General features: G+C 51.5%; 1 protein-coding gene across 1 annotated transcript in view; it reads left to right on the plus strand.

Annotated features, from left to right (window-relative positions):
- LOC144493945 (dynein axonemal heavy chain 8-like) overlaps positions 1-26,116 on the plus strand; it is a 1,745,965-nt gene that overhangs the window by 1,348,962 nt on the left and 370,887 nt on the right. Inside the window, exon 68 of the mRNA XM_078213522.1 lies at positions 9,879-10,105. Within this exon, the coding sequence (XP_078069648.1) occupies positions 9,879-10,105 (227 nt within the window). The remainder of the gene's footprint in view (positions 1-9,878; positions 10,106-26,116) is intronic.

A 26,116-nucleotide genomic window follows, 5' to 3' on the forward strand; every position in this document is an offset into this window, starting at 1 on the left:
CGGAGGTTGGGGAGCGGCGGTTGGAGAGCGGCGGTTGGAGAGCGGCGGTTGGGGAGCGGCAGTTGGGGAGCGGCGGTTGGAGAGCGGCGGTTGGAGAGCGGCGGTTGGGGAGCGGCGGTTGGGGAGCGGCGGTTGGGGAGCGGCGGTTGGGGAGCGGCGGTTGGAGAGCGGCCGTTGGGGCACGGCCGTTGGAGAGCGGCGATTGGAGAGCGGCAGTTGGAGAGCGGCGGTTGGGGAGCGGCGGTTGGGGAGCGGCGGTTCCGGAGCGGCGGTTGGGGAGCGCCGATTGGGGAGCGGCGGTCGGGGCACGGCGGTTGGAGAGCGGCGGTTGGAGAGCGGCGGTTGGGGAGTGGCGGTTGGGGAGCGGCGGTTGGAGAGCGGCAGTTGGGGAGCGGCGGTTGGGGAGCGGCGGTTGGGGAGCGGCGGTTGGGGAGCGGCGGTTGGAGAGCGGCAGTTGGGGAGCGGCGGTTGGGGAGTGGCGGTTGGAGAGCGGCGGTTGGGGAGCGGCGATTGGAGAGTGGCGGTTGGGGAGCGGCGGTTGGGGAGCGGAGGTTGGGGAGCGGCGGTTGGAGTGCGGCGGTTGGAGAGCGGCGGTTGGGGAGCGGCGGTTGGGGAGCGGCGGTTGGAGAGCGGCGGTTGGAGAGCGGCGGTTGGGGAGCGGCGGTTGGGGAGCGGCGGTTGGGGAGCGGCGGTTGGGGAGCGGCGGTTGGAGAGCGGCCGTTGGGGCACGGCCGTTGGAGAGCGGCGATTGGAGAGCGGCAGTTGGAGAGCGGCGGTTGGGGAGCGGCGGTTGGGGAGCGGCGGTTCCGGAGCGGCGGTTGGGGAGCGGCGATTGGGGAGCGGCGGTCGGGGCACGGCGGTTGGAGAGCGGCAGTTGGGGAGCGGCGGTTGGGGAGTGGCGGTTGGAGAGCGGCGGTTGGGGAGCGGCGATTGGAGAGTGGCAGTTGGGGAGCGGCGGTTGGGGAGCGGAGGTTGGGGAGCGGCGGTTGGAGAGCGGCGGTTGGAGAGCGGCGGTTGGGGAGCGGCAGTTGGGGAGCGGCGGTTGGAGAGCGGCGGTTGGAGAGCGGCGGTTGGGGAGCGGCGGTTGGGGAGCGGCGGTTGGGGAGCGGCGGTTGGGGAGCGGCGGTTGGAGAGCGGCCGTTGGGGCACGGCCGTTGGAGAGCGGCGATTGGAGAGCGGCAGTTGGAGAGCGGCGGTTGGGGAGCGGCGGTTGGGGAGCGGCGGTTCCGGAGCGGCGGTTGGGGAGCGCCGATTGGGGAGCGGCGGTCGGGGCACGGCGGTTGGAGAGCGGCGGTTGGAGAGCGGCGGTTGGGGAGCGGCGGTTGGAGAGCGGCGGTTGGAGAGCGGCAGTTGGGGAGCGGCGGTTGTAGAGCGGCGGTTGGGGAGCGGCGGTTGGAGAGCGGCGGTTGCGGTGCGGCGGTTGGGGAGCGGCGGTTGGGGAGCGGCGGTTGGGGAGCGGTTGGGGAGCAGCGGTTGCGGAGCGGCTGTTGGAGAGCGGCAGTTGGGGAGCGGCGGTTGGGGAGTGGCGGTTGGGGAGCGGCGGTTGGAGAGCGGCGGTTGGGGAGCGGCGGTTGGGGAGCGGCGGTTGGGGAGCGGCGGTTGGGGAGCGGCGGTTGGAGAGCGGCGGTTGGAGAGCGGCGGTTGGGGAGCGGCGGTTGGAGTGGCGGTTGGGGAGCGGCGGTTGGGGAGCGGCGGTTGGAGAGCGGCGGTTGGGGAGCGGCGGTTGGGGAGCGGCGGTTGGGGAGCGGCGGTTGGGGAGCGGCGGTTGGAGAGCGGCGGTTGGGGTGCGGCGGTTGGAGAGCGGCGGTTGGGGAGCGGCAGTTGGAGAGCGTCGGTTGGGGAGCGGCGGTTGGAGAGCGGCAGTTGGGGAGCGGCGGTTGGGGAGCGGCGGTTGGAGAACGGTGGTTGGGGAGCGGCGGTTGTAGAGCGGCGGTTGGGGAGTGGCGGTTACGGAGCGGCGGTTGGGGAGTGGCGGTTGCGGAGCGGCGGTTGGGGAGTGGCGGTTGCGGAGCGGCGGTTGGGGAGTGGCGGTTGCGGAGCGGCGGTTGGGGAGCGGCGATTGGAGAGCGGCGGTTGGGGAGCGGTGGTTGGGGAGTGGCGGTTGGAGAGCGGCAGTTGGGGAGCGGCGGTTGGGGAGCGGCGGTTGGAGAGCGGCGGTTGGGGAGCGGCGGTTGGGGAGTGGCGGTTGCGGTGCGGCGATTGGAGAGCGGCAGTTGGGGAGCGGCGGTTGGGGAGTGGCGGTTGGAGAGCGGCGGTTGGGGAGCGGCGGTTGGGGAGCGGCAGTTGGAGAGCGGCGGTTGGAGAGCGGCGGTTGGGGAGCGGCGGTTGGGGAGCGGCGGTTGGAGAACGGCGGTTGGAGAGCGGCGGTTGGGGAGTGGCGGTCGGGGCACGGCGGTTGTGGAGCGGCGGTTGGGGAGCGGCGGTTGGAGAGCGGCGGTTGGGGAGCGGCGGTTGGGGAGCGGCGGTTGGAGAACGGCGGTTGGAGAGCGGCGGTTGGGGAGCGGCGGTTGGGGAGCGGCAGTTGGAGAGCGGCGGTTGGAGAGCGGCGGTTGGGGAGCGGCGGTTGGGGAGCGGCGGTTGGAGAGCGGCGGTTGGAGAGCGGCGGTTGGGGAGTGGCGGTCGGGGCACGGCGGTTGTGGAGCGGCGGTTGGGGAGCGGCGGTTGGAGAGCGGCGGTTGGAGAGCGGCGGTTGGAGAGCGGCGGTTGGGGAGCGGCGGTTGGGGAGCGGCGGTTGGGGAGCGGCGGTTGGAGAGCGGCGGTTGGAGAGCGGCGGTTGGGGAGCGGCGGTTGGGGAGTGGCGGTTGGGGAGCGGCGGTTGGGGAGCGGCGGTTGGGGAGTGGCGGTTGTGGAGCGGCGGTTGGGGAGCGGCGGTTGGAGAGCGGCGGTTGGGGAGCGGCGGTTGGGGAGCGGCGGTTGGAGAACGGCGGTTGGAGATCGGCGGTTGGGGAGTGGCGGTTGTGGAGCGGCGGTTGGGGAGCGGCGGTTGGGGAGTGGCGGTTGCGGTGCAGCGATTGCGGTGCGGCGATTGGAGAGTGGCGGTTGGGGAGCGGCGGTTGGGGAGCGGCGGTTGGGGAGCGGCAGTTGGAGAGCGGCGGTTGGGGAGCGGCGGTTGGGGAACGGCAGTTGGAGAGCGGCGGTTGGGGAGCGGCGGTTCGGGGCCGGCGGTTGGGGAGCGGCGGTTGGGGAGCGGCGGTTCGGGGCCGGCGGTTGGGGGCCGGTGGTTGGGGAGCGGCCGTTGGGGAGCGGTGGTTGCAGAGCCACGGTTGATCTATGTCATCCTCCCTTGTAATTCAAACAAAAGAACTAGGAGCAGGAGCAGGAGTTGGCCATCTGGCCCCTCGAGCCTGCTCCACCATTCAATAAGACCATGGCTGATCTTTTCGTGGACTCAGCTCCACTTCCTCGCCTGCTCACCGTAACCCTTAATTCCTTTAATGCTTCGGCCATTTCCTCATTTCCCATTATTAAATCCCCTTTCTCATTCTCTATCGGACCAATGTTTACCTTAGCCACTCTTTTTTTGCTTTATATATTTGTAGAAACTTTTGCTATCTGTTTTTATATTCTGAGCTAATTTACTCTCATAATCTATCTTACTTTTCTTCATAGCTTTGTTCATGGTTTTCTGTTGACCGTTAAAGATTCCCCAATCCTCTAGTTTCTCATTAATCTTTGCCAATTGGTATGCCTTTCCTTTCAATTTGATACTCTCCTTTATTTCCTTAGATGTCCATGGCTGATTTGTTTCAAGTTTGGTTTGAATGAACAGTTTTGTTACTTTCACCTGCCATGTAGTTGTAGAGTCTTGCAATTATTACAAGGCTCAGTATCTGTTTGCTTTGTGGTTGGTCCCTGATTATCATGTTGTTTTACTGGTCACAAGACTAGCGGGGACCAATTAAATCCAACAATCAAAAATTTGTTGAATTGAATGTTTTAAGAAGGAAGGATGTGGATGGAGGCTTTGAAGAGAGTGCAGAAGAGGTTTGTCAGCGTGCTGCCTGGATTAGAGGGTATGAACTTGTGGTGAACCATCGTTGGTTCCCACTGGATAGTACTGAGCCAGGGTCTGGCCAGTACTACAAGGATGTACATATGTTACTGTTGGGTTGTGCTACTTGTTGCTGTTGGGGTTAGGGTGGGGTTGTTACACCTTTGTACTATAGTGTTGTGGCACATCCCAGTCGGGCTCCGCCTCCTGGGAGAGGTATAAAAGTCCCTGCTCTGGCCAGGACCCCTTCAGTCTGGGATAGTGTATATAATTACTGACTGCTTCGTTACAGTAAATAAAAGCCTTTCATTTACCGAGCATCTGGCCTCGTGTTTGAGAAGCGCATCAGAACTATAAGGAGAGGCTGGACAAATGAGGGTTGTTTTCTCTGAAGTGGAGGAGGCTGAAGGGGACACCTGATAGAAGTCTATAAAATTATGAGAGGCATAGATAGGGTTGACAATCAGAATCTTTGTCCTAGAGTTGAAATGTCTAATATTAAGGGGCATACACTTAAGATAAGAGAGGGAAAGTTAAAAGGATAATGAGAGATATTGGATAACGAGAGATATTGTGAGCCCAGTCAAAGAGAAAAAGGAAGCATTTGTCAAAGTTAGGAGGCAGGGAACACACGAAGCAAGTGTGGAATACAAGGAAAGTAGAAAGAAACTTAAGCAAGGAGTAAGAAGGGCTAAAAGGGGTCATGAAAAAGCATTGGCCAGCAGGATTAAGGAAAATCCCAAGGCTTTTTATACATATGTAAAGAGCAAGAGGGTAGCCAGGGAGAGGGTTGGCCCACTCAAGGATAAGACCATAAGACATAAGACATAAGACATAGGAGCGGAAGTAAGGCCATTCGGCCCATCGAGTCCACTCCACCATTCAATCATGGTTGATTTCAACTCCATTTACCCGCTCTCTCCCCATAGCCCTTAATTCCTCGAGAAATCAAGAATTTATCAATTTCTGTCTTGAAGACGCTCAACGTCTCGGCCTCCACAGCCCTCTGTGGCAATGAATTCCACAGACCCACCACTCTCTGGCTGAAGAAATTTCTCCTCATCTCTGTTCTAAAGTGACTCCCTTTTATTCTAAGGCTGTGCCCCCGCGTCCTAGTCTCCCCTGTTAATGGAAACAACTTCCCTACGTCCATCCTATCTAAGCCGTTCATTATCTTGTAAGTTTCTATCAGATCTCCCCTCAACCTCCTAAACTCCAATGAATATAATCCCACGATCCTCAGACGTTCATCGTAAGGGAGGGAATCTATGCGTGGAGTCAGAGGAAATGGGCGAGGTATTAAATACAGGAGTTGGGACATCTTGTTGAGGTTGTACAAGACATTGGTAAGGCCACACTTGGAATACTGTGTGCAATTCTGGTCACCCTATTACAGAAAGGATATTATTAAACGAGAAAGGGTGCAGAAAAGATTTACTAGGATGCTACTGATACTTGATGGATTGAGTTATAAGGAGAGGCTGAATAGACTGGGACTTTTTTCTCTGGAGTGTAGGAGGCTGAGGGGTGATCTTATAGAAGTCTGTAAAATAATGAGGGGCACAGACAAGGTAGATAGTCAATGTCTTTTCCCAAAGATAGGGGGGTCTAAAACTAGAGGGCACAGGTTTAAGGTGAGAGGAGAAAGATACAAAAGTGTCCAGAGGGGCAACTTTTTCATACAGAGGGTGGTGAGTGTCTGGAACAAGCTGCCAGAGGTAGTAGTAGAGGCGGGTACAATTTTTTCTTTTAAAAAGCATTTAGATAGTTACGTGGGTACGATGGGTATAGAGGGATATGGGCCAAATGCGGGCAATTGGGATCAGCTTAGGGGTTTTTTTTAAAAAAAAGGGCGGCATGGACAAGTTGGGCCAAAGGGCCGGTTTCCATGCTGTAAACCTCTATGACTCTATGTATTAAATGAGTACTTTGCGTCAGTATTCACCAAAGAGAAGGACTTGGTGGATTATGAGTCTGAGAAAGGATGTGTAGATAGTTTGAGTCATGTTGAGATCAACAAGGAGGAGGCATTGGAGTTCTTGAGAAACATTAAGGTAGACAAGTCCCCAAGACCTGATGGGACATACCCCAGAATACTGACAGAGGCAAGGGAGGAAATTGCTGGGGCCTTGAGAGAAATCTTTCTACCCTCACTGGCTACGGGGGAGGTCCCAGACGATTGGAGAATAGCCAATGTTGTTCCTTTGTTTAAGAAGGGTAGCAAGAATAATCCAGGTAATTACAGGCCGGTGAGCCTTACATCAGTGGTAGGGAAATTATTGGAGGGGATTCTTCAAGACAGGATTTATTCCCACTTGGAAATAAGTAGACATATTAGTGAGAGGAATCAAGGTTTTGTGAAGGGGAGGTCGTGTCTCACAAACTTGATCGAGTTTTTTGAGGAAGTGACGAAGATGATTGATGAGGCTAGGGCAGTGGATGTTGTCTACATGGACTTCGTGAGGCCTTTGACAAGGTCCCTCATGGCAGACTGGTGCAGAAGGTGAAGTCGCATGGGATTAGAGGTGAGCTGGCAAGGTGGATACAAAACTGGCTCGGTCAAAGAAGACAGAGGGTAGCAGTGGAAGGGTGCGTTTGAATGGAGGGCTGTGACAAGTGGTGTTCCTCAGGGATCAGTGCTAGGACTTTGCTATTTGTAATATATATAAATGATTTGGAGGAAAATGTAACTGGTTTGATTAGTAAGTTTGCGGACGACACAAAGGTTGGTGGATTTGCGGATAGCAATGAGGACCATCAGAGGATACAGCAGGATATAGATCAGTTGGAGACTTTGGCGGAGAGATGGCAGATGGAGTTTAATCCAGACAAGTGTGAGATAATGCATTTTGGAAGGTCGAATGCATGTAGGAATTATACAGTAAATGGTAGAACCCTTAGTAGTTTTGACAGGCAGGGAGATCTGGGCGTACATGTCCACTAATCACTGAAAGTGGCAATGCAGATGGAGAAGGTAGTCAAGAAGGCATACGGCATGCTTCCTTCATCGGTCGGGGTATTGAGTTTAAAAATTGGCAAGTCATGTTGCAGCTTTATAGAACTTTAGTTAGGCCGCACTTGGAATATAGTGTTCAATCCTGGTCGCCACACTACCAGAAGGATGTGGAGGCTTTGGAGAGGGTACAGAAAAGATTTACCAGGATGTTGCCTGGCATGGAGGGCATTAGCTATGAGGAAAGGTTGGAGAAACTTGGTTTGTTCTCACTGGAGTGACAGAGGTTGAGGGGAGACCTGATAGAAGTCTACAAGATTATGAGAGGCATGGACAGAGTGGATAGTCAGAAACTTTTTCCCAGGGTGGAAGAGTCAATTACTAGGGGGCATAGGTTTAAGGTGCGAGGGGCAAGGTTTAAAGGAGATGTACGAGACAGATTTTTTACACAGAGAGTAGTGGGTGCCTGGAACACGTTGCCAGGGGAGGTAGTGGAAGCGGATACGGTAGTGACTTTTAAGGGACGTCTTGACAAGTACTTCCTCAGTGTGATAGCAGCTGGGAAAGTTATTTGTGATGTGGAGATGCCGGCGTTGGACTGGGGTAAACACAGTAAGAGTTTTAACAACACCAGGTTAAAGTCCAACAGGTTTATTTGGTAGCAAATGCCATTAGCTTTCAGAGCGCTGCTCCTTCACCAGATGAAGTGGATATCTGCTCTCAAACAGGGCATACAGAGACACAAAATCCAGTTACTGAATACTGATTAGAATGTGAATCTTTACAGCTGATCAGGTCTTAAAGATACAGACAATGTGAGTGGAGGGAGCATTAGGCATAGGTTAAAGAGATGTGTATTGTCTCCAGACAGGACAGCCAGTGAGATTCTGCAAGTCCAGGAGGCAAGCTGTGGGGGTTACCGATAGTGTGACATGAACCCAAGATCCCGGTTTAGGCTGTCCTCATGTGTGCGGAACTTGGCTATCAGTCTCTGCTCAGCGACTCTGCGCTGTCGTGTGTCATGAAGGCCGCCTTGGAGAACGCTTACCCGAAGATCAGAGGCTGAATGCCTGTAACTGCTGAAGTGCTCCCCCACAGGAAGAGAACAGTCTTGCCTGGTGATTGTTGAGCGGTGTTCATTCATCCGTTGTCGTAGCGTCTGCATGGTTTTCCCAATGTACCATGCCTCGGGACATCCTTTCCTGCAGCATATCTGGTAGACAACGTTGGCCGAGTTGCAAGAGTAGGTACCGTGTACCTGGTAGATGGTGTTCTCACGTGAGATGATGGCATCCGTGTCGATGATCCGGCACGTCTTGCAGAGGTTGCTGTGGCAGGGTTGTGTGGTGTCGTGGTCACTGTTCTCCTAAAGGCTGGGTAGTTTGCTGCGGACAATGGTCTGTTTGAGGTTGTGCAGTTGTTTGAAGGCAAGAAGTGGGGGTGTGGGGATGGCCTTGGCGAGATGTTCATCTTCATCAATGACATGTTGAAGGCTCCGGAGGAGATGCCGTAGCTTCTCCGCTCCGGGGAAGTACTGGACGACGAAGGGTACTCTGTCCACCGTGTCCTGTGTTTGTCTTCTGAGGAGGTCGGTGCGGTTTTTCACTGTGGCGCGTCGGAACTGTCGATCGATGAGTCGAGCGCCATATCCTGTTCTTATGAGGGCATCTTTCAGCATCTGGAGGTATCTGTTGTGATCCTCTTCATCCAAGCAGATCCTGTGTATACGGAGGGCTTGTCCGTAGGGGATGGCTTCTTTAACGTGTTTCGGGTGGAAGCTGGAGAAGTGGAGCATCGTGAGGTTATCCGTGGGCTTGCGGTACAGTGAGGTGCTGAGGTGACCGTCCTTAATGGAGATGCGTGTTTCCAAGAATGCAACCGATTCCGGAGAGTAGTCCATGGTGAGTCTGATGTGGGATGGAACTTGTTGATGCCATCATATCGTTGTTTCAGTGATTGTTCACCATGAGTCCAAAGGAAGAAAATGTCATCGATGTACCTAGTGTCTCGCATCGGTTGAAGGTCCTGTGCGGTGAAGAAGTCTTGTTTGAACCTATGCATGAAAATGTTGGCATATTGAGGTGCAAATTTGGTCCCCATGGCTGTTCCGTGTCTGGATGAAGAACTGGTTGTTAAAGGTGAAGACATTGTGGTCCAGGATGAAGCGGATGAGTTGTAAAATTGCATCTGGAAATCCAGCCAAAATCTCACTAACTGTCCTGGCTGGAGACAATACACATCTCTTTAACCAGTGCTTAAGCCTCTCTCCACTCACATTGTCTGTACCTTTAAGACTTGATTACCTGTAAAGACTCGCATTTCAACCATTATTTTGTAAATTGAGTTTGTGTCTTTATATGCCCTGTTTGTGAACAGAACTTACACTCACCTAATGAAGGGGCAGCACTCCGAAAGCTTGTGGCTTGTGCTACCAAATATATCTGTTGGACTTTAACCCGGTGTTGTGAGACTTCTTACTGTGCTTACCCCAGTCCAACGCTGGCATCTCCACATCCTGGTGAACCCAAGCAGAGCATCGGTGAGCGGGTTGTCACTGAGTAAGTGCTGTGTGATAACACGATTAACTAATCTCCCTGAGAGTAGACTGATGGTGCAGTAATTGGCTACATTGGATTTGTCCTTTCTTTATGTGAAACCTATGGAGCCTTATAATGTATATAAATTGCCAGCCTGATACCTTTTTGTCCAGCTTCCATTAAACACAGAAGTGGGTCGATCAGATCTAGGCTTTAAGTTTAGAGATTTTAAACAATACTATCTGACTTCATCCACATGGGCTGATGAACCTGCTGAGTATTTCCAGCTTCCACGTTATATTTTCCATTTGTATTATTGTAGGTTCGCTGGTTTATTAAAACAATATGAATGTTTTACTGTCTATTTCTAAGCCTGTTTTGTTTGTTTTGATGCTAGGTTGGTGAAAAGTTTCGATCACGTGCACTGAAGTTCCCTGGTCTGATCTCTGGATGCACAATGGATTGGTTCAGTCGCTGGCCCAGAGAGGCATTGGTTGCTGTCTCTAACTATTTCCTTTCTGATTTCTACATTGCTTGCTCAGATGAAGTCAAAACCCAACTTGTGGCAACAATGGGTGTTTTTCATGACAGGGTCTATCAGACATGTGAGGACTATTTTCAGAGGTATGTTCTGATTAGCATTGATTGATTTATTGATGACATTTCAAAGCAGGAGATATTGAAGCCAGTCAACTTGATTAATCTGGCAGTTTCTGTTTTAAACAAATAGTGAAATCAAACCAAGGGTACAAATATTGTAACTCCACCTCCTGACTCCACAAAGCCTATTCACAATCTACAAGGCACAAGTCAGGAGTGTGATGGAATACTCCCCACTTGTCTGGATGTGTGCAGCTCCAACAACACTCAAGAAGCTTGACATCATCCAGGACAAAGCAGTCCACTTGATTGCTACCCTTTCCACAATAGTGGCAACCATGTGTGCCATCTACAAGATGCACTGATGCAATTCACCAAGATTCCTTAGACAGCACCTTCCAAATCCATGACCACTACCAGCTAGAAGGACAAGAGCAGCAGATATCTGGGAACACCACCACCTGGAAGTTCCCTCCACATGTATGTGCGACATAAAGGCATTGAAATAGTAAATCTTCTGTATTATTTGCAAGTAAATGGTGAGATTAGGACAAAGGGACATAATTTAGATTTAAGACTGATGCCAGCTCGTCTTTACACGAGGAGTAATCAACACTTAGAATAGACCTCTGGTACATCAGCAAAGACAAACCCCTGAAAAGCCAATAAACTATTTGATGCTACGTTGTGGAAAGTGTAGAATCTTTCTGGATAATAAACTAAGATGAAATCAATGAATTTATCACATCTATAATTATCCTGGGATCAGTTGTTTTCATTACTTTATCCTGGTCAACTAATTTTGCATCAGCAAGTTTCCTCTATATTATGAGCAATTTTTCCCATAAAAGCTTGAAGAAAATCTTTTAAATCTCGCCTTCTCTGCTCTAAAGGGGATAATCCCAACTTGTCCCATCCCTCCAACTAAAAGCTCACTCCTGGTACCATTCTAGTGAACACCCCACCCTCTATTCTTCCTAAAGGGTAGTACCTGAATGGATCACAATACTCCCTGTAAGATTTCACTCGTGCTTTCGTCAATCCAATTTCTCTATGCCCTCTTCCTTTACAGTAATATTGGCACCATCCTTTGCTTTAATGAAGACATTGGTAAATTATACATAGCAGCCATTCATCCTAATTGTGTTACTATGTTCTAAATGCCCTGTTAGCACCTCCTTATTAAAAGATTCCAGCTGTCAGGCTTACTGGAGTTTCCTGTTTCTCTGTTCCATTTTTCTTCAACTGCAGTTATATTGGCCACTTTCCACTTCACTGGAATTATTCTGGAATCTCTGTATTTTTGGAAGATCACAACCAATGCAGCCAGTATCTCTGTTGCCACTTATTTTAGAACTCTGGGATGTGGGCCATTAGGCCGAGCTAATTTGCTGGCTTTTAATTCACTAATGTCTCTAATAGTGTTTCTCTCCTTATCTTAATTACTTTAAGTTCCTTCTTCTCATTAACCTCTTGGTTCCTCATTAATCTTGATATGTCTTATAAGGGTGAACCAGTGTATTTGGATTTTCAGAAAGCTTTTGATAAAAGTTCCATGTAGGAAGTAAGTGTGTAAAAATTAAGGCACATGGGATAATAAATTGGAATGGATTGAGAACTGGTTAGCTGGCAGGAAACAGAGAAGGAATAAATTAGTCTTTTTCAGAGTGGCAAGCAGTGACTGGTAGGGTCCCATAGGGATCAGTGCTTGGGTGACAACTGTTCACGATATGATGGGATTCAAATCCGAGTCAAAGAACAAAGAACAGTACAGCACAGGAAACAGGCCCTTCGGCCCTCCAAGCCTGTGCCGCTCCTTGGTCCAACTAGACCAATCGTTTGTATCCCTCCATTCCCAGGCTGCTCATGTGACTATCCAGGTAAGTCTTAAACGATGTCAGCGTGCCTGCCTCCACCACCCTACTTGGCAGCGCATTCCAGGCCCCCACCACCCTCTGTGTAAAAAACATCCCTCTAACATCTGAGTTATACTTCGCTCCTCTCACCTTGAGCCCATGACCCCTCGTGAACGTCACTTCTGATCTGGGAAAAAGCTTCCCACCGTTCACCCTATCTATCCCCTTCATAATCTTGTACACCTCTATTAGATCTCCCCTCATTCTCCGTCTTTCCAGGGAGAACAACCCCAGTTTACCCAATCTCTCCTCATAGCTAAGACCCTCCATACCAGGCAACATCCTGGTAAACCTTCTCTGCACTCTCTAACGCCTCCACGTCCTTCTGGTAGTGCGGCGACCAGAACTGGACGCAGTACTCCAAATGTGGCCTAACCAGCGTTCTATACAGCTGCATCATCAGACTCCAGCTTTTATACTCTATACCCCGTCCTATAAAGGCAAGCATACCATATGCCTTCTTCACCACCTTCTCCACCTGTGTTGCCACCTTCAAGGATTTGTGGACTTGCACACCTAGGTCCCTCTGTGTTTCTATACTCCTGATGACTCTGCCATTTATTGTATAACTCCTCCCTACATTATTTCTTCCAAAATGCATCACTTCGCATTTATCCGGATTAAACTCCATCTGCCACCTCTCCGCCCAATTTACCAGCCTATCTATATCCTGCTGTATTGCCTGACAATGCTCTTTGCTATCCGCAAGTCCAGCCATCTTCGTGTCATCCGCAAACTTGCTGATTACACCAGTTACACCTTCTTCCAAATCATTTATATATATCACAAATAGCAGAGGTCCCAGTACAGAGCCCTGCGGAACACCACTGGTCACAGACCTCCAGCCGGAAAAAGACCCTTCGACCACTACCCTCTGTCTCCTATGGCCAAGCCAGTTCTCCACCCATCTAGCCACTTCTCCTTGTATCCCATGAGCCTTAACCTTCTTAACCAACCTGCCATGTGGGACTTTGTCAAATGCTCATTTGAGTCGCCAGAGCATTATTCTGGATTACTAGTCCAGTGACAATACCACTGTCATTGCCTCTCCTCATTATAAGGTCGATAAATGTGAAATTATGCACTTTGAACGGAGAGACAGAATGGCAGAGTATTATTTAAATAGTGATAGATTGGGAAATATTTATGTACAAAGGGTTTCCTTGTACACCAGTCACTGAAAGTAAATTTGCAGGTACAAGCAATTAGGAAGGCAAGTGGCATGTTGGTCTTCATTGCAAGGTGATTTGAGTACAGGAACAAGGATGTCTTACTACAGGGCCTTGGTGAAACCATAGCTGGGGTATTGTGTGCATCTTTGGCCTCAGGTTATACTTGACATGGAAGCAGTGCAGTGAATATTCACCATACTGAATTCCTAGGATGTCAGGATTGACAGAAAAAATCTGTTCAAGATGGTCTTTGTCAGGTTCTGACTGAAAACTGATGTGTTTCTTCCCAGAGAAAAAGCCAGATTTTCTCACCATATCTTCTGATATTGTCAAACAAAGGGAGTGGGAGGTGAGATTCATGATGTCATTCTTGAGGAGCTGGGTCTGAAAACACAAGCAAGGCCAGCTCCACAGAGATCCGGCTCCCCTTTTTTAGAGGATGCTTTGATCGCCAATTAAAGTTAAAGACCCCACCCTGTCCCCATGGACATCGCAACACTCTGCAGATAAGGGGAACACCCCTCCCCCCCCAACCCACGATCACAGAGGGGCAACCTTCCACCCAACACTTAACGAATGGGTTGCCCCCCAGTATTGCTGGCATCAAGGTGACTTAAAACCCCTCCCCGCCCCCCCCCCCATCATCACCAACATAGGGGGATTAGTGCCCCCTCCACCCCCACTGCTATACCGTGATGCAAGTACAACATCTTCCCCCCACCCCCTCAATAATGGGAAACCTCGAGCCCTGGCATTGCCAAGGGGCAGTAACCTACCATATCCCTGACCACCCAGGGGCTACACTTGCCTCTGCGCCACTGGCATTGTCATCTTGGCTGTTGGAGATGTCACTCCGGCTAGGGAGGAACGTCTGATCTGCCCGGAAGCAATGGCACTAAGCCGCTTAGGAATATCTAAATCTATTCAAATTGATGGTAATCAGGTTCAGTATCTTCTGTCTGAACTGCATGCCATTCCTGGAAGCGAGTTTGCACCATACATTCAGGTGGGTACTCTCAGAAATTATACTGCAAAGGTCCATAACTGAAGACCTTCTCACAGCCACTCTTACTCTCTGTGCGAGTATCAGGGACCTGAACCCAATCTGTCACATGCTGCTGCCAATGGCCTGGGGTAACAGGGCTCCTTATCTAGGTAGGAGGGACTCCCACGACTGAAATCTACCAGCTACACCAGGCTTTATGTCACTCAGAGACAGAAGGCAGCACAGACATCCTGAGGTCGGGGGTGGGGGAAGGGGAGAGGGGTGGGTGTTATCATCTGACTCCCTGTTGGGCTATAAGTCACATTTAATGCACTGACTATCCAGGTCACAGGAGTAAGATAGCATGACAGCAGTAAGATTGCAAGATATACAATCCGGACTATCCATGGTGCATGTTGGTGTGGCCCTCTTCTGCAGAATCCTTCATCACCGAGTGCGTAAGGTTGGGGGTTTTTCGGATGGGGGAGTGTGGTAAACCACTGTGATGTTCTGATAACCACTGTGATGTTCTGATGACTGGACACACCCCTACCGGTGCTGCCTGAGGCTCCTCCCCTGTTCACTGGGGTATAAAGGTGGCTGCTCCTCCCCTTCGCCTCATTCTGGTCCGGTCCCTCGGTTAGAGTTTACTGAAGAGTTAGTTCCCTTTTATAGTTAATAAAAGCCTATTATTCCAGATTCCGTCTCTGGGTGTTGAAAGTGCATCAATTTTATTAACTATATTAAAATTTTCTTGTGATGGACCAACTCTTGAAGCCAGACAAACTCGAGCTGGACCCTCAAGCCGTGGGAGCCTCTGATAGTTTTGATCACTGGCTAAAATGTTTTCAGGCTTTCCTCGACGCCTCCGCTGTCGTCCAGTCTGAGGCTGACAAACTCCTTGTGCTCCACGCACGAGTAAGCACCGTCGTGTCTGCTACTATCCAGGACGCCGACACGTATACGGCCGCAATCGAACTGCTAAAAGGCCAATACCACAAGCGGCCTAATGAGGTCGACGCAAGGCATCTCCTAGCTACACGCCGACAACAGCCAGGTGAGTCGTGCGACCAATTACTGCGCGCATTGCGGGTACTCGCCCAGGCCTGCAACTGTACGGCAGTATCAGCCGCCCAAAACGCGGAGGACTTAATCCGGGACGCCTGCGTCACAGGCATCGGGTCGAGTTATATCCGACAGCGGCTGCTGGAGCATGGTGGGCTGGACCTGCAGAAAACCGTGGCGCTAGCCGAATCGCTGGAGCTGGCCTCCCGTAATCTCGAAGCTTACAGCCCCGACCACGCGAGCGCATCGTGGGCACCGCTGCCACTACCTCCCCAGTACTCGAGCGGGCCCCTGAGCCACTACCACCGCAGCAGTCTCCAGTGGTCCGAAATGCTACTTCTGCAGCCGAGGAAAGCTGCCCGGCGAAGGATTCGTTCTGCTCTGTGTGTGGGAAGAAGGGCCACTATGCGAAGGTCTGCCAGGCAAAGTCCACCTCAAGGTCCAGTAGCGCCACGTGCGACCCGCAAGAGCTGCCATTTTGGATGACATCGGCCACGTTCGACCCGTGGGGGCCACCATCTTGGACGACATCGGCCGCGTGCGACCCGCGGGGGCCGCCATCTTCGACGCCATCAGCCGCGTGCGACCAGCGGGGGCAGCCATCTCTGACTTCTCACATGCCTCGACAGTGGCGTCGATTACCCTGGACCAGTCCCAGCCTCACCAACTCGCCAAGTCCATAATGGACATCCAGGTAAATGGCCACGTGGAGCATTGTTTGTTTGACAGTGGGAGGACGGAGAGCTTTATTCACCCTGATACGGTGAGTCGATATGCCCTTTCCGTGCAGCCCGTCAAACAGATTATCTCCATGGCATCGCAATCCGGCTCCGTAAATGTCCTCGGATACTGCGTAGTGACCCTGATGGTGAGGGGCACGGTATATGAGAATTTCAGGCTCCTCGTGCTGCCTCATCTCTGTGCGGCTGTACTCTTGGGGCTGGATTTCCTGACCCACCTGAGGAGTGTGACTATGATTTATAATGGGCCTCTTCCCCCGCTCTCCCTCTGCAATCAGCAGTTTCGAAATTGCCCACCACGCACAATCTGCAGTCTCTCGACTCTTAAAATCACCCCTCCCTCTCTGTTCGCTAATCTTGCCCCTGGTTGCAAGCCTATCGCCACCAAGAGCAGGCGGTATAGTGCTGGAGACAGGGCCTCTATCAGGTCCGAGGTCCAACGGCTCCTCAAGGAGGGGATCATTCAGGCCAGTACCAGCCCCTGGAGAGCTCAAGTGGTAGTCGTAAAGTCTGGTGAGAAACAGAGAATGGTCATTGACTACAGTCAGACCATTAATCGATACCCGCAGCTGGACACGTACCCTCCTCCTCACATATCTGACATGGTCAATCAGATTGCGCACTATCGTGTGTTCTCCACCATTGACTTGAAGTCAGCATACACCAGCTCCCCATCCGCCCGGAGGACAGGCCATATACGGCCTTTGAGGCGGATGGTCGCCTATACCATTTCCTTAGGGTCCCTTGCGGCATCACCAATGGGGTCTCGGTCTTCCAGCGTGAGATGGACCGAATGGTGGACCAGAACGGGCTACGGGCTACCTTCCCGTACCTGGATAACGTCACCATCTGTGGCCACAATCAGCAGGACCACGACGCCAACCTCCACAAATTCCTGCACACAGCAAATCTCCTTAACCTGACCTATAATAAGGAGAAGTGTGTATTCCGCGCACACCGCCTTGCCATCCTCGGGTACGTGGTGGAAAACGGGGTCATCGGCCCCGATCCCGAACGTATGCGTCCCCTCCTGGAACTCCCCCTCCCCACTAGCATCAAAGCACTGAGAAGATGCCTGGGCTCCTTCTTGTACTATGCCCAGTGGGTCCCCAATTATGCAGACAAAGCCCGTCCGCTGATCAAATCCGCCTCTTTTCCCCTGACGGCAGAGACCCGTCTGGCCTTCGACCGCATCAAAGCTGATATCGCGAAGGCCACGATGCATGCTATAGATGAATCCATCCCGTTCCAAGTGGAGAGCGATGCATCTGACTTTGCCCTAGCCACCACTCTTAACCAGGCGGGCAGACCCGTGGCCTTCTTTTCCCGAACCCTCCAAGGCCCTGAAATTCGACACTCCTCTGTCGAAAAAGAGGCCCAAGCCATAGTGGAAGCTGTACGGCACTGGCGCCATTACTTAGCCGGTAAACGGTTCACCCTGCTCACAGACCAACGATCCGTCGCCTTCATGTTCAACAATACACAGCGGGGAAAGATCAAAAATGATAAGATATTGAGGTGGAGAATCGAACTCTCCACCTACAATTACGATATCTTGTACCGGCCCGGGAAGCTCAATGAGCCCCCGGATGTCCTGTCCCGTGGAACATGTGCCAGCGCGCAGGTGGACCGGTTGCAGGCTCTCCACAATGACCTCTGCCACCCGGGGTTCACCAGGCCTTTCCATTTTATTAAAGCCTGCAACCTTCCCTACTCCGTTAAGGAAGTCAGGTCTGTAACTAGACACTGCCAGGTCTGCGCAGAGTGCAAGCCGCACTTCTATCGGCTAGATAGAGCGCACCTCATAAAAGCCACCCGCCCTTTTGAACGCCTAAGTGTCGACTTCAAAGGGCCCCTCCCCTCTTCTGACCACAATATCTATTTTCTGAACATGATAGATGAATATTCACGTTTCCCCTTTGCTATTCCCTGCCCGGATATGACCTCGGCCACGGTCGTCAGGGCCCTGCATGGTCTCTTCACTCTGTTTGGTTACCCCAGCTATATCCACAGCGACCGGGGATCCTCCTTAATGAGTGATGAGCTGCGTCAGTACCTGCTCTCTAAAGGCATAGCCTCGAGTAGGACTACCAGCTACAACCCCCGGGGAAACGGACAGGTGGAAAGAGAGAACGCAACAGTCTGGAAGGCCGTTCTACTAGCTCTGCGGTCTAAAGGTCTTCCAGTCACCCGCTGGCAAGAGGTCCATAGAACCATAGAACCATAGAAAATTACAGCTCAGAAACAGGCCTTTTGGCCCTTCTTGTCTGTGCCGAACCATTTTATGCCTAGTCCCACTGACCTGCACTTTGACCATATCCCTCCACACCCCTCTCATCCATGAACCCGTCCAAGTTTTTCTTAAATGTTAAAAGTGACCCCGCATTTACCACTTTATCCGGCAGCTCATTCCACACTCCCACCACTCTCTGCGTGAAGAAGCCCCCCCTAATATTCCCTTTAAACTTTTCTCCTTTCACCCTTAACCCATGCCCTCTGGTTTTTTTCTCCCCGAGCCTCAGCGGAAAAAGCCTGCTTGCATTCACTCTATCTATACCCATCAAAATCTTATACACCTCTATCAAACCTCCCCTCAATCTTCTACGCTCCAGGGAATAAAGTCCCAACCTATTCAATCTCTCTCTGTAACTCAGCTTCTCAAGTCCCGGCAACATCCTTGTGAACCTTCTCTGCACTCTTTCAATCTTATTTATATCCTTCCTGTAACTAGGTGACCAAAACTGTACACAATACTCCAAATTCGGCCTCACCAATGCCTTATATAACCTTACCATAACACTCCAACTTTTATACTCGATACTCCGATTTATAAAGGCCAATGTACCAAAGGCACTCTTTACGACCCTATCCACCTGTGACATCACTTTTAGGGAATTCTGTACCTGTATTCCCAGATCCCTCTGTTCAACTGCACTCTTCAGAGTCCTACCATTTACCCTGTACATTCTACTTTGATTTGTCCTTCCAAAGTGCAATATCTCACACTTGTCTGCGTTAAATTCCATTTGCCATTTTTCAGCCCATTTTTCTAGTTGGTCCAAATCCCTCTGCAAGCTTTGAAAACCTTCCTCACTGTCCACTACACCTCCAATCTTTGTATCATCAGCAAACTTGCTGATCCAATTGACCACATTATCATCCAGATCATTGATATAGATGACAAACAACAATGGACCCAACACCGATCCCTGCGGCACACCACTAGTCACAGGCCTCCACTCAGAGAAGCAATCCTCCACAACCACTCTCTGGCTTCTTCCATTGAGCCAGTGTCTTATCCAATTTACTACCTCCCCATGTATACCTAGCGACTGAACCTTCCTAACTAACCTCCCATGATGGACCTTGTCAAAGGCCTTGCTGAAATCCAGGTAGACAACATCCACCGCCTTCCCTTCATCCACTTCAGGTCCTCCCTGATACACTACACTCGATTAGGTCCCTCCTGTGTACAGCAACCAATGCCACTCCCCACGAATGAATGTTCGCGTTCCCCAGGAAGTCGTCCTCGGGGACATCCCTACCGTCGTGGCTGGTGTACCCCGGCCCTGTTCTGCTCCGGAGGCATGTTCGGACCCGGAAGTCGGATCCCCTGGTCGATAGGGTTCAGCTCCTCCATGCCAACCCCCAATATGCCTACGTGGCGTATCCCGATGGGCGAGAGGACACAGTCTCGATTCGAGACCTGGCACCCACGGGTGCCCCGGAGTCCACTACACCCCTCAACCCCACAGCCCCAAACTCTTTTGTTCTCCAAACAGCGCCAGGGTCACTGCTCACTCCTCTCACCCCTGTGTCCAGCTCGCCTGAGCCCCGGGAACCGTCACCACGCACCCGGCAGTTGGACGAGGCTGGGGATGGGTCCGATAATCGGATTTTGGCGCCCGAACCAACACCGCAATCTCCGCAACTGACTTCGCGGCCACCGGAACCGACATCGCAACCTACACTACGGTGGTCACAGCGGCGGATCAAGCCACTGAACCAACTTAATCTGTGACTCTGTATATATAGTTCCACCCATCTCACCCCCGCTGGACTCTTTTTTTAAACAGGGGGTGAATGTGGCAAACCACTGTTATGTCCTAATAACCACTGTTATGTTCCGATGACTGGACACACCCCTACCGGTGCTGCCTGAGGCTCCTCCCCTGTTCACTGGGGTATAAAGGTGGCTGCTCCTCCCCTTCGCCTCATTCTGGTCTGGTCCCTCGGTTAGAGTTTACTGTAGAGTTAGTTCCCTTTTATAGTTAATAAAAGCCTATTATTCCAGATTCCGTCTCTGGGTGTTGATAGTGCATCAGGGAGCATTGTGCCTCACGCCAGCAACAACATCTGCTGTGGCATCCACGGCAGATACCACTTCCCTCGCCCTACACTCAACCCTGGAACACCTAGGTAACAAGGACACCTATGTCAGACTCCTATTTATTGGCTACAGCTTAGCCTTCAACATCATTATTTTGACAAAACTCATCTCCAAACTCCATAGCCTGGGGCTTGACTCCTCCCTCTGCGACTGGATCCTAGACTTCCTGACCCACAGGCCACAATCAGTAAGGATAGGCAACAACACCTCCTCCACAATCATCCTCAGCACTGGTGCCCCACAAGACTGTGTCCTCAGCCCCTTACCGTTGGCCTTATACACCTATGACTGTGTGGCCAAATTCTCCTCCAACTCGATTTTCAAGTTTGCTAATGACATCACTGTAGTGGATCGGATCTCAAACAATGACGAGACAGAGTACAGGAAAGAGATAGAGAATCTGGTGAATTGGTGCGATGACAATCTCACCCTCAATGTCAACAAAACAAAAAAGAAAATCATCGACTTCAGGAAGCATAGTGGAGGATATACCACTGTCTATATCAATGGGGATGAAATAGAAATAGTCGAGAGCTTCACGTTTTTAGGTGTCCAGATCACCAACAACCTGAACTGGTCCTCTCATCCCGACACTATAGTTATGAAAGCCCACCAACGCCTCTACTTTCGCAGAAGACTAAGGATCTTCCCGTACCTGGATAACGTCACCATCGGGTCTTAATGCTGAAGTGTGACAAGGTTCATTAACCCATTCCCGACTTCATTGTAAACCTGTTCTCAGGCACCCCCCCCCATATGCACTCAGCCTGGGGCTTATTGCACCCGAAACGCTGCAGCTCCGATCGCCTTTAACTGCGCATGCGTAGTGAAAAAAAAATAGAAAAACGCGCCCCTGTCACACCGCACCCAGGCTGGAAAAAGCAGATAAAGTGGCCTGGGAGCAATAGCCCCCACAGATATTGCACCCCCCCACAACATAACTGTTTCCCTTATTCACCCACCGCCCTCCCCCCCCTCCCCGCTACCCAGACCGATCGCAACCTCCTGCCCCCTTTTCCCCCCCCCTCCCCACCGATCACCTGCAGAGTGGAAGCAATCCCCCCCCCCGCCCCCTCCCCCCACCAGAGATCCATCTGGCCCTCCCTCCTCCCCCTCCCCCCACTTGAGAATGATCGGGCCTCCCTCCTCCCCGTCCCACCCCCACCAGAGAACAATCTCGCCCTCCTCCTCCCCTCTGCCACCCCCCCCACCCTCCTCCCCCTCCCCCCCACCACCACCATCAGAGAACCATCTGGCCTCCCTCCGCCCCACCAGAGAATGATCGGGCCTCCCTCCTCCTCTCTCCCCCCCCCCCCACCCACCCACACCCCCACCAAAGATACATCTGACCCTCCCTCCTCCACCACCAGAGAATGATCTGGCCCGCCTCCCTCCCCCTCACCCCCTCCCCACCACCGATCTGAATCAGAGAGCTGTTGGAAGCTCTGAACTTACCTCTTCAGAAGCTGGAACGCCCGAAATAGACCTTTGCCGACCATGTCTGTTTCGCGCCAAATCTGGACGGGCAAACACGATGTTAAAAGGGGAAATGTAGGTAAGATTGGGCATCCAGCTCATTAAGTCAATTTAAATGCATGCAAATGCATTTAAATTGACATCGTGCCTGTTTCGGGCACGGCTCTGATCGTGGCCTTTTTCGGGCTTTGGTAAAGTAGGAATCTGTGCGGGCATGGGCGCCTCACACCCGACTTTACCAAGTTTTCATGTCCAAAAACAGGCGCAACGCAATTGTAAAATCGGACCCACTGTCTACACTTCCCGCTGCCTCGGCAAAGCAGCCAGCAGAATTAAGGACCCACGCACCCCGGACATACACTTTTCCACTGTCTTTCTGTCAGGAAAAAGGTACAAAAGTCTGAGAACACGTACTAACTGACTCAAGAACAGCTTCTTCCCTGCTGCCATCAGACGTTTGAATGGACCTACCCTACATTAAGTTAATCTTTCTCCACACCCTAGCTATGACTGTAACATTACATTCTGCACTCTTCCCTTTCCTTCTCTATGCATTCTTTGTCTATATAGAGCACAAGAAACAATACTTTTCACTGTATACTAATACATGTGACAATAAATCAAAGCAACTACACTGGGGGTGCAGAGGGCATCATGCCTCTTCATGTAAAGAGAGGATACTCCCATGTGAGAGGGCTTTGCTGAGTATTGGGGGGAATTGGCAGTGCCGTGGCCACTAATGTGATAAAGTGGTAAAGAAGCCAGTTGAGAGATGGCATAAGGTTGTCAGCTTCTAGAATCATCAGGACAAGGGGTGATGGGAATGATTGAGGGACCCCGGACTTGCGGACTGTGTCTCTCTGTCCTTTTCCCATCCATCCCAGAGGAACGGTGAATGTTGGGATTGAGCCAGTAGAGCTGGCAGTAATCCTCATTACTACTATGATGGCTGACAGACATCGCTGACTGCAGCGAGGCCACACCATAATAACAGGAGGCTCCTGATCAGGGTTCTCCCCTACTGTGTTGACAGGGCCCTCAACCATGTCCAACCCATCTCCCACATGCCCCATCCCCACCCTCCCAGAACCATAATAGGGTCCCCCTTATCACACTTTTCATCCTACCAACCTCTGCATTCAAATGATCATTCACCACCATTTCCACCAACCCCAGCATGCTGTCACCACGAAACACATCTTCCCCTCACTCCCCCTGTCATCAGACCTCTCAGGGACAAAGGAGGGGAATTATGCTTAGAACCCAAGGGAATAGGGGAGATCCTAAATGAATACTTTGCATCGGTATTCACGAAGGAGAGGGGCGTGTTAACCGGGAGTGTCTCGGAGGGAGGTGTTGACCCGTTAGAGAAAATCTCCATTACAAGAGAGGAAGTGTTAGGTTTTTTAGGGAACATTAAAACTGACAAAGCCCCAGGGCCTGATGGCATCTATCCTCGACTGCTCAGGGAGACGAGAGATGAAATTGCTGGGCCTCTGACGGAAATCTTTGTCGCGTCTTTGGACACGGGTGAGGTCCCTGAGGATTGGAGGATAGCGAATGTGGTCCCATTGTTTAAGAAGGGTAGCAGGGATAACCCAGGAAATTATAGGCCGGTGAGCTTGACGTCCGTGGTAGGGAAGTTGTTGGAGAGGATTCTTAGAGACAGGATGTATGAGCATTTAGAAAGGAACAATTTCATTAGTGACAGACAGCATGGTTTTGTAAGAGGGAGGTCGTGCCTTACAAATTTGGTGGAGTTTTTTGAGGAAGTGACAAAAACGGTTGATGAAGGAAGGGCCGTGGATGTCGTCTACATGGATTTCAGTAAGGCATTTGACAAAGTCCCACATGGCAGGTTGGTTAAGAAGGTTAAGGCTCATGGGATACAAGGAGAAGTGGCTAGATGGGTGGAGAACTGGCTTGGCCATAGGAGACAGAGGGTAGTGGCCGAAGGGTCTTTTTCCGGCTGGAGGTCTGGGACCAGTGGTGTTCCGCAGGGCTCTGTACTGGGACCTCTGCTATTTGTGATATATATAAATGATTTGGAAGAAGGTGTAACTGGTGTAATCAGCAAGTTTGCGGATGACACGAAGATGGCTGGACTTGCGGATAGCGAAGAGCATTGTCGGGCAATACAGCAGGATATAGACTCACGGACGGTATGTTGCCTACCGGATGCCAAGGTCCATGACATCTCAGACCGTGTTTTCCGGATTCTGAAGGGGGAGGGGAAACAGTCACAAGTCGTGGTACACATTGGTACCAATGACATAGGTAAGAGAAGGGACGGGGATTTAAAGCAGGAATTTCTGGAGCTGGGCTGGAAGCTGGGAGCCAAGACAAAACATGTGGTCATCTCTGGTACGTTGCCGGTGCCACGTGATAGCGAGTTGAGGAACAGGGAGAGAGTGCAGTTAAACATGTGGTTGCAGGGATGGTGTAGGAGGGAGGGTTTCAGATACGTGGATAATTGGAACACATTCTGGGGAAGGTGGGACCTGTACAAACAGGACGGGGTGCCCCTGAACCAGAGGGGCACCAATATCCTAGGAGGGAAATTTGTTACGGCTCTTCAGGGGGATTTAAACTAATTTGTCAGGGGAGTGGGAAAAGAAGTTGTAGTCCAGAAGTCAGTGAGGGTGGTGAGGTATTGGGGAAGGTATCAGGGTCAAGGGTGGGTACCGGTAGACAGGAAGGTGGGTTGAAGTGTCTCTACTTCAATGCAAGGAGCATCCGGAACAAGGTAGATGAACTTGGGGCGTGGATTGGTACTTGGGACTACGATGTTGTGGCCATTACGGAGACGTGGGTAGAACAAGGACAGGAATGGTTGTTGGACGTTCCGGGGTATAGATGTTTCACTAAGTGTAGGGAAGCTGGTAAAAGAGGTGGAGGAGTGGCATTGTTTGTTAATCAAGGATAGTTTAACGGCTGCGGGAAGGCACTTCGAGGGGGATCTGCACACTGAGGTAATATGGGCTGAGGTTAGAAATAGGAAAGGAGCGGTCACGTCGTTAGGAGTTTACTATAGGCCCCCAAATAGTAATAGAGATGTGGAGGAAGAAATTGCTAAGCAGATTATGGATATGCGTAGGGGTCACAGGGTAGTTGTCATGGGGGACTTTAACTTTCCAAATATTGATTGGAGCCTTTGGAGGTCAAATAGTTTGGATGGGGCAGTTTTTGTGCAGTGTGTGCAGGAGGGTTTCCTGACACAATATATGGATAGGCCGACAAGAGGTGAGGCCACATTGGATTTGGTACTGGGAAATGAACCGGGCCAAGTGTTAGATTTGGTTGTGGGAGAGCACTTTGGAGATAGTGACCACAATTCGGTCTCTTTTGTTATTGCAATGGAGAGGGATAGGGCCGTACGGCAGGGCAAGGTTTACAATTGGGGGAGAGGTAATTATGATGCGATTAGGCAAGAATTAGGGGGCATAAGTTGGGAACAGAAACTGTCAGGGAAAGGAACTAATGAAAAGTGGAACTTTTTCGAGGAACAAATACTGGATGTCCTTGATAGGTATGTCCCTGTCAGGCAGGGAGGAAATGGCCGAGTGAGGGAACCGTGGTTCACGAAAGAGGTGGAATGTCTTGTGAAAAGGAAGAGGGAAGCTTATGTAGGGATGAGGAAACAAGGTTCAGATGGCTTGATTGAGGGTTACAAGTTAGCAAGGAATGAGCTGAAAAAGGGGCTTAGGAGAGTTAGGAGGGGACACGAGAAGTCCTTAGCGGGTCGGATCAAGGAAAACCCCAAGACTTTTTACTCTTATGTGAGGAATAAAAGAATGACCAGGGTGAGGTTAGGGCCGGTCAAGGACAGTAGTGGGAACTTGTGTATGGAGTCAGTAGAGATAGGCGAGGTGATGAATGAATACTTTTCTTCAGTGTTCACCAAGGAGAGGGGCCATGTTTTTGAGGAAGAGAAGCTGTTACAGGCTAATAGGCTGGAGGAAATAGATGTTCGGAGGGAGGATGTCCTGGCAGTTTTGAATAAACTGAAGGTCGATAAGTCCCCTGGGCCTGATGAAATGTATCCGAGGATTCTTTGGGAGGCAAGGGATGAGATTGCAGAGCCTTTGGCTTTGATCTTTGGGTCCTCGCTGTCCACGGGGATGGTGCCAGAGGACTGGAGAATGGCGAATGTTGTTCCTCTGTTTAAGAAAGGGAATAGAAATGACCCTGGTAATTATAGACCGGTTAGTCTTACTTCAGTGGTTGGTAAATTGATGGAAAAGGTCCTTAGGGATGGGATTTACAACCATTTAGAAAGATGCGGATTAAT

Source organism: Mustelus asterias, chromosome 5, assembly GCF_964213995.1.
Source record: "Mustelus asterias chromosome 5, sMusAst1.hap1.1, whole genome shotgun sequence".
Lineage (NCBI taxonomy): Eukaryota > Metazoa > Chordata > Chondrichthyes > Carcharhiniformes > Triakidae > Mustelus > Mustelus asterias.